At 31.2% G+C, this 16,528-nt stretch overlaps 5 protein-coding genes across 8 annotated transcripts; all 5 read left to right on the forward strand.

The window, feature by feature from the left end:
- Positions 1–620: 620 nt before the first annotated feature.
- LOC128389321 (uncharacterized) lies at positions 621–1,755 on the forward strand. 2 transcript variants are annotated; one of them, XM_053348881.1, is made up of 5 exons: positions 621–904; positions 952–1,096; positions 1,162–1,265; positions 1,331–1,429; positions 1,508–1,755. In XM_053348881.1, exons 1-4 carry the CDS (start codon positions 775–777, stop codon positions 1,426–1,428), a joined length of 477 nt encoding a protein of 158 aa, XP_053204856.1. In that variant the 5' UTR covers positions 621–774; the 3' UTR covers position 1,429; positions 1,508–1,755. The 2 variants fall into 2 exon arrangements, with proteins under 2 accessions (XP_053204856.1, XP_053204857.1); XM_053348882.1 differs by having other exon boundaries at positions 628–904; positions 976–1,096.
- Positions 1,756–5,270: 3,515 nt separating this feature from the next.
- LOC128389403 (ABC transporter G family member 23-like) lies at positions 5,271–8,874 on the forward strand. Its single transcript, XM_053348978.1, has 2 exons — positions 5,271–7,975; positions 8,088–8,874. The coding sequence occupies exon 1, from the start codon at positions 5,324–5,326 to the stop codon at positions 7,469–7,471; it is 2,148 nt and encodes a 715-aa protein (XP_053204953.1). The 5' UTR covers positions 5,271–5,323; the 3' UTR covers positions 7,472–7,975; positions 8,088–8,874.
- Positions 8,875–9,014: 140 nt separating this feature from the next.
- Positions 9,015–10,304, forward strand: LOC128389405 (uncharacterized). 2 transcript variants are annotated; one of them, XM_053348979.1, is made up of 5 exons: positions 9,015–9,449; positions 9,497–9,641; positions 9,707–9,810; positions 9,876–9,974; positions 10,053–10,304. In XM_053348979.1, exons 1-4 carry the CDS (start codon positions 9,320–9,322, stop codon positions 9,971–9,973), a joined length of 477 nt encoding a protein of 158 aa, XP_053204954.1. In that variant the 5' UTR covers positions 9,015–9,319; the 3' UTR covers position 9,974; positions 10,053–10,304. The 2 variants fall into 2 exon arrangements, with proteins under 2 accessions (XP_053204954.1, XP_053204955.1); XM_053348980.1 differs by having other exon boundaries at positions 9,049–9,449; positions 9,521–9,641.
- Positions 10,305–12,106: 1,802 nt separating this feature from the next.
- Positions 12,107–14,266, forward strand: LOC128389394 (ABC transporter G family member 23-like). The gene has a single exon (XM_053348967.1). It carries the CDS (start codon positions 12,155–12,157, stop codon positions 14,240–14,242), a length of 2,088 nt encoding a protein of 695 aa, XP_053204942.1. The 5' UTR covers positions 12,107–12,154; the 3' UTR covers positions 14,243–14,266.
- A 919-nt stretch (positions 14,267–15,185) lies between these two features.
- On the forward strand, positions 15,186–16,413 carry LOC128389396 (astacin-like metalloprotease toxin 5). Of its 2 annotated transcripts, none has more exons than XM_053348969.1 (6): positions 15,186–15,345; positions 15,419–15,510; positions 15,587–15,668; positions 15,740–15,854; positions 15,905–16,146; positions 16,233–16,413. In XM_053348969.1, the coding sequence occupies exons 1-6, from the start codon at positions 15,279–15,281 to the stop codon at positions 16,391–16,393; spliced, it is 759 nt and encodes a 252-aa protein (XP_053204944.1). In that variant the 5' UTR covers positions 15,186–15,278; the 3' UTR covers positions 16,394–16,413. The 2 variants fall into 2 exon arrangements, with proteins under 2 accessions (XP_053204944.1, XP_053204945.1); XM_053348970.1 differs by having other exon boundaries at positions 15,431–15,510.
- Positions 16,414–16,528: the final 115 nt, after the last annotated feature.

Consider the following 16,528-nt stretch of genomic DNA (forward strand, 5'->3'; position numbering starts at 1 on the left):
AACTTGCAACGATTTTCGATTATGTTAATTAATCAGAACGATTTAAATCTGAATTGATCAGCATTCAAATTCTAATAGAGTTTGATTACAACATTGATACTTGAGATTTTCTTTGCTTCGTAATCAGTTAATTAACGATTGATTAATCGCTGACTCAAATGATTTTTTCTCATTTTTCAATGTCACAAGTTAATTGTCATGATTAAATCATTGTTTTGACAATCAATATATAAATTGTCACTGAACTGGTGTGTTATAATCATAATTAACATTGTAGTTTTAACGATAAAGATTCATTGTATAAATAATTAGCAATTTGGTTAGATAATTGGTTTGAGACACGCAACTGATTTATCAAGTTATTAATTTGATGACAAAATTAACATTTATCATTGAATTTTAATTATTTTTATCTGTGTCTATTTGTGTCTAATTGATATCAAATAATTGAGATTTAACTACCGGTAATTAATGTGAGCATTTGATAACCAATACAACAATCGACTGCTAAATTAATAAAAATAATTAATTTTTATCACCAATATCAAGGATTAACAATTGAAAGTGATTATCACTTGATTAACAATTAAAAATTATGTTTAAAAAGGGAAACAGCTCAACCAAGTAAATTCAATTGTCTTCATCTAAACTTACAATCAACTTGATTAAATTGTTTTGAAAGAAAATAATTATTACAATTTCCTTAGTTAACTAATTGCACCCCAAGTTTTTTTGATTAACTAATAATTGAACCCAAACAATTTGAAATCAACAATGTCTCCAATCACCATCGTAAACTTAATTTTAACTGTGTTGATTTGTAGCCAGTTAAATGGTTCAATAGTTTCGGCCCAAAATGGATGTCCGAAGCATGTAATCAAATACAAGATCGATTCTTCATTGGGTAAGTTAATTAAAGTTAAATTGTGATCAATTAAAATTTCGAACCAGTTTCATTCCTAATTTTTATTGTAGCCCATTCGCAACAACTGATTGAGACAACGTTACAAGAGTTCAACGAAAAAACAAACTTGGAATTCATTCCTGAAGAAGATGATAGTAATGTCGGTTTCTTATTCAGACATGATCATTTTGAGTAAGTCTAATTAATATTAATCTAAATTGAATTAAATCTAATTGTAATTACTTCGATTACTTTAGGTGTACAGTTAATGGAGACGAAATTCTGTTGACACCTTCTTGTGAATGTAAGAGTCACATTATTCACTATGTGATGGCTGCACTCGAAGTTGATAATGTTCCAGGTAAATGATTCGTTATTATGAATCTAAATGAATTCTGATCAATTGATTGTTCTCTTTTCTTATAGTCATATCCGAAGATTGCGAAAATGCTGAATTGTCATCTGACGATGTCTATACAATCAACAGCAAGTACTATTGTTGTTCTCATCTCGACAATATTTAAAGTAAGAATTTCGATTGTTTTTTCATCTTTTTTCCTGAACTTTTATCTACAGTCAATTCATATTTTTAATTCCATGTAGCTAATGATGGACACGCATTGAATTCGCCTGGTAGATTTATAAGGAACAAGATTTACAAGAACACTAACCTAAGATCAAACTCCATGGGGCAAATATCAGACGGATTAAAAGTGTTTATTGTTGACAACCTTGACCAGACTGGACACAATAAGGAACTCGGACTTTGGATAATCCCTTTCATATTTAATCAATTTATTAATAATACTTAAATATATAAAATATAAAATAAATATTATAATAAAACTTAATCTTTATTCAAAAAATTGACCAGCTAATCATTTCATTGGACCTTTGATTGTTCGGTCATATTAATAATCTCAAATACGGTCAAAACACCCACGTTTGAATAACAATGAGAGTGGTCAAGCTCTGATTATAAAGCAAATGATTGCTCGTAATTACTAGAATGACCAGTGTAATAAAAGGTATGGTCACTTTTTCACAAAGGTAAATATCATAAATCAATTAATTTCAAACTTGTGACTCTCATTCATTAATATGCATTTAATTAATCACTTTAATTGAATTGTTGTGAAATAATCAACAACGATTAGTACAGTTAGACTGATATTAAATCGTGACCGTTAATTGATGATCACATGAATCAACATGATTTCTTGTTTGTTTTAATACCAAACTCAACTGAAATAAATCATTGTGAGTATCATAAAAATCAAACAATCAGGTTTTTAATTATCTCCATAAATCAAAAACACCACTCAAACCGTTAATTACTGATTAGCATAAAAAACCACTGGTTAATATTAACGTGTTGACAATTAAAATTAATCGGATGAATTTTACTTAAGCCTCATTAAATTTGGATGGTAAAGAAAGTGATCTGATCAATTTCGGGAGAATCAACTAAGACAAATCCAGGAAGGATTCTAATTTAATTCACTTGGAATTCAATTCAAAGACGATAAATTACCAATTAAGCTCTTCCGTTGAACGAACCAAATAAGAATAATATTTAATAATCAAATAAGTCGAAAAGAAATTTATTCAGATAAAACTTATTTCATAAATCAAGGTCACTTTCTGACGAGATAAAATCTGGCATTATAATAAATTTCTTCCCAATACAATTAATTACAGTCTCTTGTTAATTGCAGTGTGTAAAGCGACAGATATTTAAATTGCTCCTTGGATTTGAATATGATATTGAATGTGTGATGTTGATAATCACATGAAGCATCAGCACATCAACAACACACTAAACTCACGAATTGCAATTAATAGTTTTCTAGTAATCTGGTTTCTATTAATCATTGAATTGAGTCTAAGACAAGAGACAAAACTTCAATTTAACATATTTTAAATTAAAATTACTTGAGAGACAATTTTAATTAACAATTAAGACTTAAGATGTTAACAATTCTTGATATGAATGGAATCAACAATAAAAAAATGTTCAATTAAATTCTGAATATTGGATTATTTATATTGGATATTACTTTATGGATTGATTGGTCCATCAGGTTGTGGTAAGACCACTTTACAACGGACGATAATTGGCCTGAGAAAACCTGATTATGGTTCGTTAAAAGTGTTCAATCAAATTCCTAACTCGAAAGGATCAAATATTCCTGGTCCTTTGATTGGTTATATGCCTCAAGAAATTGCTCTTGATAATGAGTTAACTGTGAGTGAACAATTAACTTTCTTGAGTCGATTAGCTGGTCTATCAAATGAAACAATTAAGTCTAAGTGTCGTGAAATATTATCCATCATGTCCATTACCGATCCATCAAAAAAGTCAACACAATTTTCGACTGGACAACGAAGACGAATCTGGCAATATTTACCCGTTGGAAAGTAACCTTACTCGTACCTTTCATCGTACTGGTCACATCTGTAATATTTATTGGCTATTTTATGGCAAACTTTATCGGCCGTCCAATGATTGATCTAACGGTGGCTTATGTAAACTTAATCTTGATCAATATTATGAATTCAATTGTCGCATCGAAAGGTCTAATTGGAAATCGACTTGAGTACTTCAGCATTCAAGGTGTAATTGAACGACCTGTTGACCCAGAATTATTTGTTTCCATACCCTCGTATCTAATTCGTTTGTTGACCTTCACGTTGAAACTTATCCAATGTTAATGGTCAACTAATACTCCCGATGATCCTTGGCTGCGTTCTTTGTGGCCTTTGCAAGGGAATTATATTGAGATCGCTAATCGAGTCTGATGTGACCTGTCATATAACCAACTTGTTTTACTCTGCAACCACTCATGCCTATGGTTATATTTCTTGGCCTTGTGAATCGGTCGTTTATTTCATTCAGCCATTGACCTACTTATCTCCTTGTTGCATTCCCTCTGAGGCGATAATCAGAATCATCATTTATGCAGATAACATTTCTCACCCAATCGTTTACTCAGGCTATTTTTATACATGTATAACCCTCATGGTTGTCATTCACTTTATTCTGGTTCTGATGGTGAATCGTTGAAACTGTTCAAATGAAAACATGATAAATGTTAATTATTTTTCTATGAAATTTAAGAAAATTTTATCTGATTTTAATTCTAAAGGGTGTTTACTTTAAAAAAAACTTCCATAGAGAGATAAAAAATAACAAGGCAAAGGTAAGAAAGAAAGTATCTGATCTGACCTTTTACCTGTTATTTTCTTATCATATCCCTTTATAATATTATTCTACATTATGTATATTCTAATTAAATTCTACCTTTCATCATTTTTTATCCTTTTTTTCAACATCCTTGAGATTTTTTCAACAGATTCAGTTACATTTATCTTGATGATCTGATAACTGATTTCCGCGGGCGATGTTCATTTACAATGTTAACCGTTGAAAGATAATCAAACAAAAGTGTTCTTATATCAAACAGAGAGATTTAATTTTTAATTGATAGTAATGATAAGAGAGAGAGAGAGATATTGAAGTTAATTGCTCATTGAAACTTGGACCTTGCTAATATTAATAATAACAATTTAACCATTTTTATGAAAGGAAAAATCATCTTGAAAATTGTTTATTAAAAATTGCCTGAGGCATTGATTGCGTAAGTAAGATAATTAGCTAGAGTTGGTTACTCAGTGATCCCATTGAAGTTAAGTTAATTTACAATTCATTTTATCCTTAACAATCAAGCCATTGGGATAACAATTAGCTAATTTGCTATTGTGATCTTAATAAATTTCAAATGTTGTCCTCAATATTCACGAATATCATTCATATGAAACTTCATAATATTCGTACAATTTGTAAAATTTGATAAAGTAGTAAGAAACCACACGCCTCTGGACCGGAAATGGGAGATCTGCTTCCGGTCAAGAAAAGACATTTTCGTGCGTTGGTATCTTCTAATCAAGATGGAGCAATAGTTGTTCATTTTTATTTTCGATAAAAAAAAGTTTCAGTAGAATAAAATCAAAATTAATTAAAGACATTTTTCTGATTATTTCTGGTGAATTTAATTTTGACCGAACGGAATCTCGTCTTCAAATCGATGTGGCTTTTTATTCAATTTTCTGAATCTACTGGATAGACTGAGTCTCTTACATCCACTTTTTCAATGCTGATGATTTAAATCAAGATATCAGATGTTCAGTTATCCTGGGATATAAACTTGATAATCTTGGAGAGTAATAACTAAACTGGGTGAAGGAAAACGTTGAACTTTTCTGCTAACGATCAGTCCTTGTTTGAATAAGTTTTTTATGAATCCGGTTTATAATTTAATTCAGAATTTACTGAAAACAAGATCTTCTAGTGAGTCGGTGGCAAAATAGTTTGAGTGCTAGAATCGTTGAGCATTTAGTTAACAATTAAGACTTAAGATGTTGACAACTCTTGATATGAATGGAATCAACAATAATAATAATAATGTTCTGTTAAATTCTGGCCAATTTGCTGTTTATGGTGAAAATATATCAGTAAATCTCGGTTCACTTTCGAGGCCTAATTTTGTGCTTAATAAATTGTTCATCTCAATACCAAAAGGATGTATTTATGGATTGATTGGTCCATCAGGTTGTGGTAAGACCACTTTACAACGGACGATAATTGGCCTGAGAAAACCTGATTATGGTTCGTTAAAAGTGTTTAATCAAATTCCTAACTCGAAAGGATCAAATATTCCTGGTCCTTTGATTGGTTATATGCCTCAAGAAATTGCTCTTGATGATGAGTTAACTGTGAGTGAACAATTAACTTTCTTGGGTCGATTAGCTGGTCTATCAAATGAAACAATTAAGTCTAAGTGTAGTGAAATATTATCCATCATGTCCATTGCCGATCCATCAAAAAAGTCAACACAATTTTCGACTGGACAACGAAGGCGAATCTCGTTGGCCTGTTCGTTGATTCATTCGCCTGAATTGTTACTTCTTGACGAACCAACTGTAGGTTCGGACATTGTTTTAGTCCATAAAATTTGGACTTACCTTCGACAATTGAATGAAACTGTTGGTACAACAATAGTGATTACAACTCATTATCTTGAAGAGGTAACTCGGACTGATTATTTCGGTTTCATGGCGAACGGGGAAATTAAGTTCCAAGGGAAACCAAAAGATTTCATGAGGTCAGTTGATGCTGTTACTTTTGAAGAAGCGATTCTTATAAAATACAATTCGAGAAAGAAAGATACAAAGACGATCTTTGACGATGATCCAATAGATGAAATCAAATTAAAACAAATCGAACAACAATCAACCACAACTCAATCAACGACAACCGAATCATCATCATCATCATCATCATCATCAACTTCAATATCAATCTCTTCAGTTTTCAAACCAAAAATCAGTAGCTATTATTTAATTGTTTTGCTGCTTTGGAGATATTTGCTTCGTTGGAAAACGACTTTACTATATCCTTACCTACTCGTGTGCATTTCCTCAGTATTTGTTGGCTACTTTCTTACCAACTTTTTTGGCCGTCCAATGGTTGACCTCACAGTAGCTTATGTAAACTTAGCTAATTCATCAGTATACATTTCTAAACTCAATGAATATCTCGTCAGTCGTGATATTAATTTGGTTAATGTAGCCGATGAGATTATTGGACGTAAAATGGTTGAAAACGGTCAAGCTGCGGCTTATTTTATTGTCCCTCAAGAGTTTGATCTCGGTCTTGAAACTCGAGTCGCTTCCTCTCTCAGTTCAAACGCAGATGAAGCTCTTCAACTCGCTGGACGAATCACAATGTATCAGGATAAATCGCACATAATCATCTCTGAGACAATTGTGAAAGAGTTATACGAAGCCTTGACCGATATTATGAATTCAATTGTCTCATCGAAAGGTCTAATTGGAAATCGACTTGAGTACTTCAGCATTCAAGGTGTAATTGAACGAACTGATGATCCAGAATTATTCGTGTCTATGCCCTTGTTTCTCATCGGTATATTGACTTATTTTTGTGAAGCTTATTCCATGATGATGTTTACTTATTGGGTTACTAAAGAATCACATGAACCAATGAATGAGCGACTCTCATCTTTGGGAATTACGAACTACCATCTCAAAGGCACCGCTACACTTTTAGCGACTTTTGCCTTATCTCTAGCCTATTTCGGATTGTTTGTAGTTTTCATTCCGCTTTTTGATATTCCAAATAAAGGTCATCTAGTGCTCATCATTCCGATAATTGTTGGTTGTGTCCTTTGTGGCATTTTCAAGGCCATATTACTTGGGTCATTGATCGAATCCGATGTGACCTGTTTCATTCTCAACCTCTTTTACTCAGGAATTACGTGGGCCTATGGTTGTATTGCTTGGCCTTACGAGTCAGTCTATTATTTCATTCAACCCTTGACCTACTTGTTCCCTAACCATGTTTCAAATGAGGCTGTGATCAGAATCATAGTCTATGGTGACATGATCCACCCGAAAGTTATCAAAGGCTATTTGTTCATATCGGCAATGGTTCTCATTCATTTAATTCTGGTTCTACTTACAAATCGTAATAAATCAAATCTTTAATCAATCGTCATTTTCATAATTGTATTAAATTTTCTTTGCTTTTCATTATCAAGGCATTTAAATGTATTTTTCTGAAGGGAATTATTAAATTGTTCTCATGCAATTTACTCTGATCATGATAGAGCATTCAATAAAACCTCTCTCATCATTAAAGTTCTAAACAAAATTCTCATTACTTACAGAGGATACAATGAAAATTAAGTTACATATTTGTTTGTATTTAGCTTTTTGATATTGACTATTACTGGTATTCCTGATTGTATTTATATTCACCCGTTAATCAGTGACTTTGAAACCAGAGAGTCTTGTATTGCAGTGGCCGAGAAATTAATTCAACTTAATTCCGATCGAAACCTTAACAAAGTTAATTCAATTTCCAATGAATCGTTTTACTCAATCACTGATCAATTGTCTTCAATGGGGATAAATGTTCAAATTAATGGTCACAAATCAACAATTAACGGTAATTTAAAAAAAGATGATCGTAGTGACAATGAGACAAAGGTAAGTCTCAAATACAATCGATTTGTACATAACGAGTAATTTGCATACAGGTAGTTCGTAGTTGCTTAATTTTACCGCTTCTTTTTAATATCTATGGTAATTATATCAACAGAGAGGGAAAGACAATACCTGATGGACCATATAAAAGTGTCAACGTTAGTTTTAATTTCATTTTAATTGTTCCAGTGATCCTTTAACCTTGGCTGTTTTTTTAAATCTCTGTACATAGTAGTCACCATGTTTTTTTAATCTCAATCAGTGACATAATTTTAAGTATAACTTTTAACTGTAACTCTTTGTATCTTAACCAATCGCTATAATTAATTGGCTATTATTAGCTAATTTAGATTGTAATTGTTAAGTGAATCATTAAATTTCTCGCTCGCTGTTGATTAGATGAGGCGGTTGTCATCTTTAGAGGAGATTCCTGATGATTGGGATCCAATGGCAGAAGACGCAAAATGTTATTCCAATAATTATCGATACGACGCAACGGATATTGGAAAAGTTCAAGAATAAAGAAAAAGTGTGGAAAAGTTTCATGATGGACATAAACTAAACGAGAGCTCCATCGCAACCAATATCTCATTAATCTCACAAAGAAAACTATTGATACTGTCTGATTGGAGTTGAATTCATAGACGATAACCAGACTAATCAAGATTTAATATCCTTGTAAACATAAGATAACTTTAAGATGAGACTCGAGAAGATCTTGAGCTTGTCGATTCTTTGAACATGAACTAGTTCGAAGTTCGAGTTTCCGAAGCAAAAGATTCTGTAAAAAGTAAAATAAAAAATGTAAATAAGATAATCGATTAACTTAATTGTTATGATTAAATCCTTGTTTTGACAACCAATTAATAAATTGTCATTAAACTGATGTGTTATAATCATAATTAACATTGTAGTTTTAACGATAAAGATTTATTGTATAAATAATTAGCAATTTGGTTAGATAATTAGTATAATTAGATGACAAAATTAACATTTATCATTGAATTTTAATTATTTTTATCTGTGTCTATTTGTGTCTAATTGTTATCAAATAATTGAGATTTAACTAATTAATGTGAGCATTTGATGACCAATGAAACAATCAACTGCTAAATTAATAAAAATAATTAACTTTTATCACCAATATGAAGGATTAACAATTGAAAGTGATTATCACTTGATTAACAATTAAAAATTAAGTTTAAAAAGGGAAACAGCTCAACCAAGTAAATTCAATTGTCTTCATCTAAACTTACAATCAACTTGATTAAATTGTTTTGAAAGAAAATAATTATTACAAGTTTCTTGATTAACTAATAATTAAACCTAAACAATTTGAAATCAACAATGTCTCCAATTACAATCGTAAACTTAATTTTAACTGTGTTGATTTGTAGTCAGTTAAATGGTTCAATAGTTTCGGCCCAAAATGGATGTCCGAAGCATGTAATCAAATACAAGATCGATTCTTCATTGGGTAAGTAAATTAAAGTTAAATTGTGATCAATTAAAATTTCGAACCAGTTTTATTCCTAATTTTTATTGTAGCCCATTCGCAACAACTGATTGAGACAACGTTACAAGAGTTCAATGAAAAAACAAACTTGGAATTCATTCCTGAAGAGGACGATAGTAATGTCCGTTTCTTATTCAGACGTGATCATTTTGAGTAAGTTCAACTAATGTCAACTTCAATTGAATTAAATCTAATTGTAATTAATTCAATTACTTTAGGTGTACAGTTAATGGAGACGAAATTCTGTTGACACCTCTTTGTGAATGTAAGAGTCACATTATTCACTATGTGATGGCTGCACTCAAGGTTCCTAGTGTTCCAGGTAAATGATTCGTTGTTATGAATCAAAATGAATTCTGATCAATTGATTGTTCTCTTTTCTTCTAGTCATATCCGAAGATTGCGAAAATGCTCAATTGTCATCTGACGATGTCTATACAATCAACAACGAGTACTATTGTTGTTCTCATCTCGACAATATTTAAAGTAAGAATTTCGATTGTTTTTTCATCTTTTTTCCTGAACTTTTATCTACAGTCAATTCATATTTTTAATTCCATGTAGTTAATGGTGGACACGCATTGAATTCGCCTGGTAGATTCATGGGGAAAAAGATTTACAAGAACACTAACCCAAGATCAAACTCCATGGTTAAATATCAGACGGATCAAAAGTGTTTATTGTTGACAACCTTGACCAGACTGGACACAATAAGGAACTCGGACTCTTGGATAATCCCTTTAATCAATTTAATCAATTTAATACTTAAATATATATATGATTTATTATAATAAAACTTAATCTTTATTCAAAAAATTGACCAGCTAATCATTTCATTCATCAGTATACATTTCTAAACTTAATGAATATCTAGTTAGTCGAGATATTAATTTGGTTAATGTACCCGATGATATTATTGGACGAAAAATGATTGAAAACGTTCAAGCTGATGCTCAATTTTATTGTCCTAACCTATGGCCAGAAAAGATGAGACTCTTTGCAAAAATCGTTATATAATTATGTCAAAAAGAAAAATTCTGTATCTTTTCAAAAAAAAGTCTGATTTAAATGAAACTAACTTCATTGAAAAGTTCATAGAAAAGTGATCTAAAAATGGTCATTTCAAGGTCTAAAATAAAGCAACGCTGGAGATAATCGAAAAAGAAATTTTAGGTTTTTTCGTTTTTTCGAAAACCTTTCTCCTCCATTATAAAATTAGTATGGAGATGAATGGGAAAATATGACTCAAGTAAAACTTTCGGCGAGTTTCGACCTCAATAAAACCGAAGTTAAAAAAGTTGAGAGACTGAACTTTTCTTTTTGACATGATCATATGTATGTACTATTCGAAATTAAAATTTTAGAAAAAAATTCATCATTGTTCATTAGAGGCTTTTTTTCTGATTATTTCTGATGAATTTAATTTTGAAATTCATTTATGGTTCATGATTTTTTTCATCGATGTGAATTTTTATTCAATTTTCTGAATCTAATGAAAGAACTGAGTTTCCTACACCCACTTTTTTCTCATCCTGATGATATCAAATGCTGAGATACCCTCGAAGATAAGCTTGATAATCTTGAAGAGTGATAACCAAACTCTGTAGTTTGAGAAGCACGTTGAACTTTTCTGCTAACGATCAGTCATTGGTTGAATAATTTTACTATGAATTCGGTTTATAATACAGCCACGAAAAATGAGATGAGAACAAAAATTGTGACTTATAAGCATAGAGAGATAATTTTTTTCTAATTGTGATTACATTTTTCTATTACTTTCCATCTAAATCAATACAATTTCTCTTTTAAATTTGATTAAATTATCTCTTTATGCGCAATTGATATAATTTTTGTTCTCATCTCATTTTTCGTGGCTGTATAATTCAGAATTCACTGTATCAGACCTTCTCTAGTGAATTTTCGAGTTAGCGAGTTTTTTTTATTAAATCGCAAAATTGGACTTTTTGAGGTTGAATGTTTATTTGCATAAAAAGTTACATTGTAACTGCTCATTGAAACTTGGACCTTGCTAATAAAAACAATTTACCCATTTCTATGAAAGGAACAATCAACTTGAAAATTGTTCATTAAAAACTTCACATTCATAAACGTTCATTGTCTAAGATAACTATTAATAGTTAGGTTTGTGCTTTTCATGTGATATTTTCGGAGATTTTGATTCTAACCTTTTTTTTACCATAGAGAAGTCTGAAACCATACGCCTCTGGACTGGAAATGGGAGATCTGCTTCCGGTCAAGAAAAGACATTTCGTGCTTTGGTATCTTCTAGTCAAGATGGAACAATAAATTTTATACAACAGATGACCAGTGTGATCTTATTTATTTTTATTCTCTCAACAAAATGAGTTAATTGCGAACCGCAGATCGAAATAAACGTTAACTTGAGGCTTTTCTTTCATTTGTAGTTTGAATTTTAATTCGACAATCTCGTCGGGATCTCGTCTTCAAATTAATGTGACTTTTATCCACTTGACTGCATCTGTTATCGCAGTGTAAACATGATAAAATTACGAAATAACATTTCTATGAATCTGGTTTATAATTTAATTCAGAATTTACTGAAAACAAGATCTTCTAGTGAATTAGTGGCAAAATAGTTTGAATGCTAGAATCGTTGAGCATTTAGTTAACAATTAAGACTTAACATGTTGACAACTCTTGGTATGAATGGAATCAACAATAATAATAATAATGTTCTGTTAAATTCTGACCAATTTGCTGTTTATGGTGAAAATATATCAGTAAATCTCGGTTCACTTTCGAGGCCTAATTTTGTGCTTAATAAATTGTTCATCTCAATACCAAAAGGATGTATTTATGGATTGATTGGTCCATCAGGTTGTGGTAAGACCACTTTACAACGGACGATAATTGGCCTGAGAAAACCTGATTATGGTTCGTTAAAAGTGTTTAATCAAATTCCTAACTCGAAAGGATCAAATATTCCTGGTCCTTTGATTGGTTATATGCCTCAAGAAATTGCTCTTGATGATGAGTTAACTGTGAGTGAACAATTAACTTTCTTGGGTCGATTAGCTGGTCTATCAAATGAAACAATTAAGTCTAAGTGTTGTGAAATATTATCCATCATGTCCATTGCCGATCCATCAAAAAAGTCAACACAATTTTCGACTGGACAACGAAGACGAATCTCGTTGGCCTGTTCGTTGATTCATTCACCTGAATTGTTACTTCTTGACGAACCAACTGTAGGTTCGGACATTGTTCTAGTCCATAAAATTTGGACTTACCTTCGAAAATTGAATGAAACTGTTGGTACAACAATAGTGATTACAACTCATTATCTTGAAGAGGTAACTCGGACTGATTATTTCGGTTTCATGGCGAACGGGGAAATTAAGTTCCAAGGGAAACCAAAAGATTTCATGAGGTCAGTTGGTGCTGTTACTTTTGAAGAAGCGATTCTTATAAAATATAATTCACTTAACAATGATAAAAAGATGTTAACAAAAGATGAACTAACTAATGGAAACCAATTAAATCAAATTGAACAACGACAATCAACATCAACCGAATCTTCATCGGTTTTCAAACCAAAAATCAGTAGATTTTATTCACTTACTCTGTTACTTTGGAGATATTTGCTTCGTTGGAAAGCGACTTTACTATATCCTTACCTACTATTGTGTATCTCATCTGTGTTTATCGGTTACTTTATGACCAACTTTTTTGGCCGTCCAATGGTTGACCTCACAGTAGCTTATGTAAACTTAGCTAATTCATCAGTATACATTTCTAAACTCAATGAATATCTCGTCAGTCGTGATATTAATTTGGTTAATGTACCCGATGAGATTATTGGACGGAAAATGGTTGAAAACGGTCAAGCTGCGGCTTATTTTATTGTCCCGCAAGAGTTTGATCTCGGTCTTGAAACTCGAGTCGCTTCCGCTCTCAGTACAAACGCAGATGAAGCTCTTCAACTCGCTGGACGAATCACAATGTATCAGGATAAATCGCACATAATCATCTCTGAGACAATTGTGAAAGAGCTCTATGAAGCCTTGATCGATATTATGGATTCAATTGTCTCATCGAAAGGTCTAATTGGAAATCGACTTGAGTACTTCAGCATTCAAGGTGTAATTGAACGAACTGATGACCCAGAATTGTTCGTGTCTATGCCTTTGTTTCTCATCCGTTTATTGACCTTCTTTGTCGAATCTTATTCCATGATGATGTTTACTTATTGGGTTACTAAAGAATCACATGAACCAATGAATGAGCGGCTCTCATCTTTGGGAATTACGAACTACCATCTAAAAGGCACCGCTACACTTTTAGCGACTTTTGCCTTGTCTCTAGCCTATTTCGGAATGTTTGCAGTTTTCATTCCACTTTTTGATATTCCAAATAAAGGTCATCTAGTGCTCATCGTTCCGATAATTGTTGGTTGTGTCCTTTGTGGAATTTTCAAGGCCATATTACTTGGGTCATTGATCGAATCCGATGTGACCTGTTTCATTCTCAACCTCTTTTACTCGGGAGTTACGTGGGCCTATGGTTGTATTGCTTGGCCTTACGAGTCAGTCTATTATTTCATTCAACCCTTGACCTACTTGTTCCCTAACCATGTTTCATCTGAGGCTGTGATCAGAATAATAGTCTATGGTGACATCATCCACCCGAAAGTTATCAAAGGCTATTTGTTCATATCGGTAATGGTTCTCGTTCATTTAATTCTGGTTCTACTAACAAATCGTAATAAATAAAGTCTAATTAATCGTCACTTCTTATGTTTATACTAACTTTCTGTTTCGATTCATTATCAATTCATTAATCTTTGCCGAAGGGAATTGTTCAATCGCTCTCATCCAATTTACTGATCACATGCTATTCTTTATCTTATACGTTAAATCATCGGTTATTTCAATTGAATACATAAATACAATCAGTGTAAAAATCTATCTTGATTATCAGATTAACTCTGTGGGCTTTAAATTGTGATTTAATTATCGATTATCTTCAATCCATCCCTCAGATTTGATTGCAATCAAATCTTTCGTCCTTGAATTACTTGAGTTAACTCGCTTTCATCATCTCGAAAATTTCAATTATAATAAGTGTATGATAAATTAATTGTCACCAAGTTGATTCTTAATTTTGACAATCATTGTCATAGTAATTCAATTTCAATTAACACCAATTATTCAATGGATTAACTGATTGTTATTATAATAACAGAGCCACCAAATCATGTAACTGATTCAGTTATGAATGTTTTTGTTAACAGTTAAAGAGCAATTAAAGTAGATAGTAATTAACTTCAATGCAATTACTCGTAATTAATTCATAGAAAAGAAATTAACAATTTAATCTTGATAAGAATTTAATTTTAATTGTTATCTGATCTTTTATTTTTAAGATGATCCTTGAAAGTTTTGTTAACTTGAAATATCTTTCAATCTTGTCATCAAATAATTGTGTTAATTTGAAACAATTAAGGAGACACCAGAAAATATTCAATGACAATTAGAGATTAATATTAATTGTTTATGTATAAATTAACTGGATCAAAGGATAATTAAAAGTATAATAAAAGGAATGAGTAATTTATGAGATTTAATTGTGATCAACAATTTAATCAACTACGCAATTTTTGTTATATGGAACTGAGATAATTTTTAATCAACAATCAAGGGATTAAGTTAATGAGACAAATTAGTTAACAGTTGACTAATTACGCTTTTCAATTGACTAAATTGTTACAATTTACTATGATTTAAGTTTCAATTGTTGATAAAAGTTATGATTAAATTGTTTAGTCTGATTGTGATTTTTTCAACACAATTGAATTTTATTAATTCAATTCCAGGTAATTAATAAACTGAACAAATTAAAATAAATCCAATTGATGATCAACTAATTGTATTTAATTTACATTAAAGTTAACCTTTCAGAGAAACAATTTAATCCATTGGAAAATCCTAATCTCTTTCTTGGTGACATAAAAATCAAATCAAAATCAACCGGTAACAAAGTAAGTTAATTGTTATGATCAAATCAAGTAATCAACTAATGATGATCATTAATTATCGTGAAAATTTATTAATTAGCAATCACTTCAAAACGCAATTACAAACAACAATCAACTATGGACTAACAATTTGATACCATTTGAAATTGATGACAATCTAAGTAAGTTAACTAAATCAAAACTTGAACTAAAAACAAACAATCAACTAATCATCAAATTGTTAATAATTAAGGTGATGCTTACAAATTGATTTACAATTCATTACTTTTAATTCAATCAAAAACTTGTATCCGATTTAAATATCGGACTGATGAAAGTGATTACATCAAGTATACTTATGATGAAGGGTAAGTTGATTGTGACAATTAACTGATTGAGAAACTAATTATTAAATTAGTTGCTATTCTTATGTTGGCCGATCGGGTGGTGAACAATTAATTTCACTTGGTGATGGTTGTTGGTGCCAAGGAACAGTAATTCATGAGACTATGCATTCAATTGGTTTCTACCATGAACAGAATCGTTCAGATCGAGATGATTTTATTATCGTTAATTTGAATAACGTTATCCCAGGATTAGGGTCACAATTTATCAAATTAAGACCTGAACAGAATCGACTACTAACTGATTATGATTATGGTAAATTTTCCCTTGTCTTTCATATTTGATTATCGAATTACAATTGATTAATTTTTTTTTCTCGCTCATTCATTTGTATCATTTAGACTCATTGATGCATTACAGTGATACCGCTTTCAGTATTTCCGCTGACCTTAAAACGATGGTGCCCAAAAAACAAGGAGCGACGTTGGTTCACCAATGTTTCAAACCATTTTCACCCAAAGATATTGAGAAAATCAATAAACTTTATAATTGTACTAATTAAAAGTGATTAGTTGATAGAGATCATATTCTGTGAATATAGATGGAACCACTTTCTCTGTGCTATCAACACTTATTGATAATTAGAACTTGAAAACAATCAAACTTTTATTAGAATTGAAAATAAAACGTCAACTAA

This window comes from Panonychus citri, unplaced genomic scaffold, assembly GCF_014898815.1.
Source record: "Panonychus citri isolate SS breed McGregor unplaced genomic scaffold, ASM1489881v1 Contig00108, whole genome shotgun sequence".
Classification (NCBI taxonomy): domain Eukaryota; kingdom Metazoa; phylum Arthropoda; class Arachnida; order Trombidiformes; family Tetranychidae; genus Panonychus; species Panonychus citri.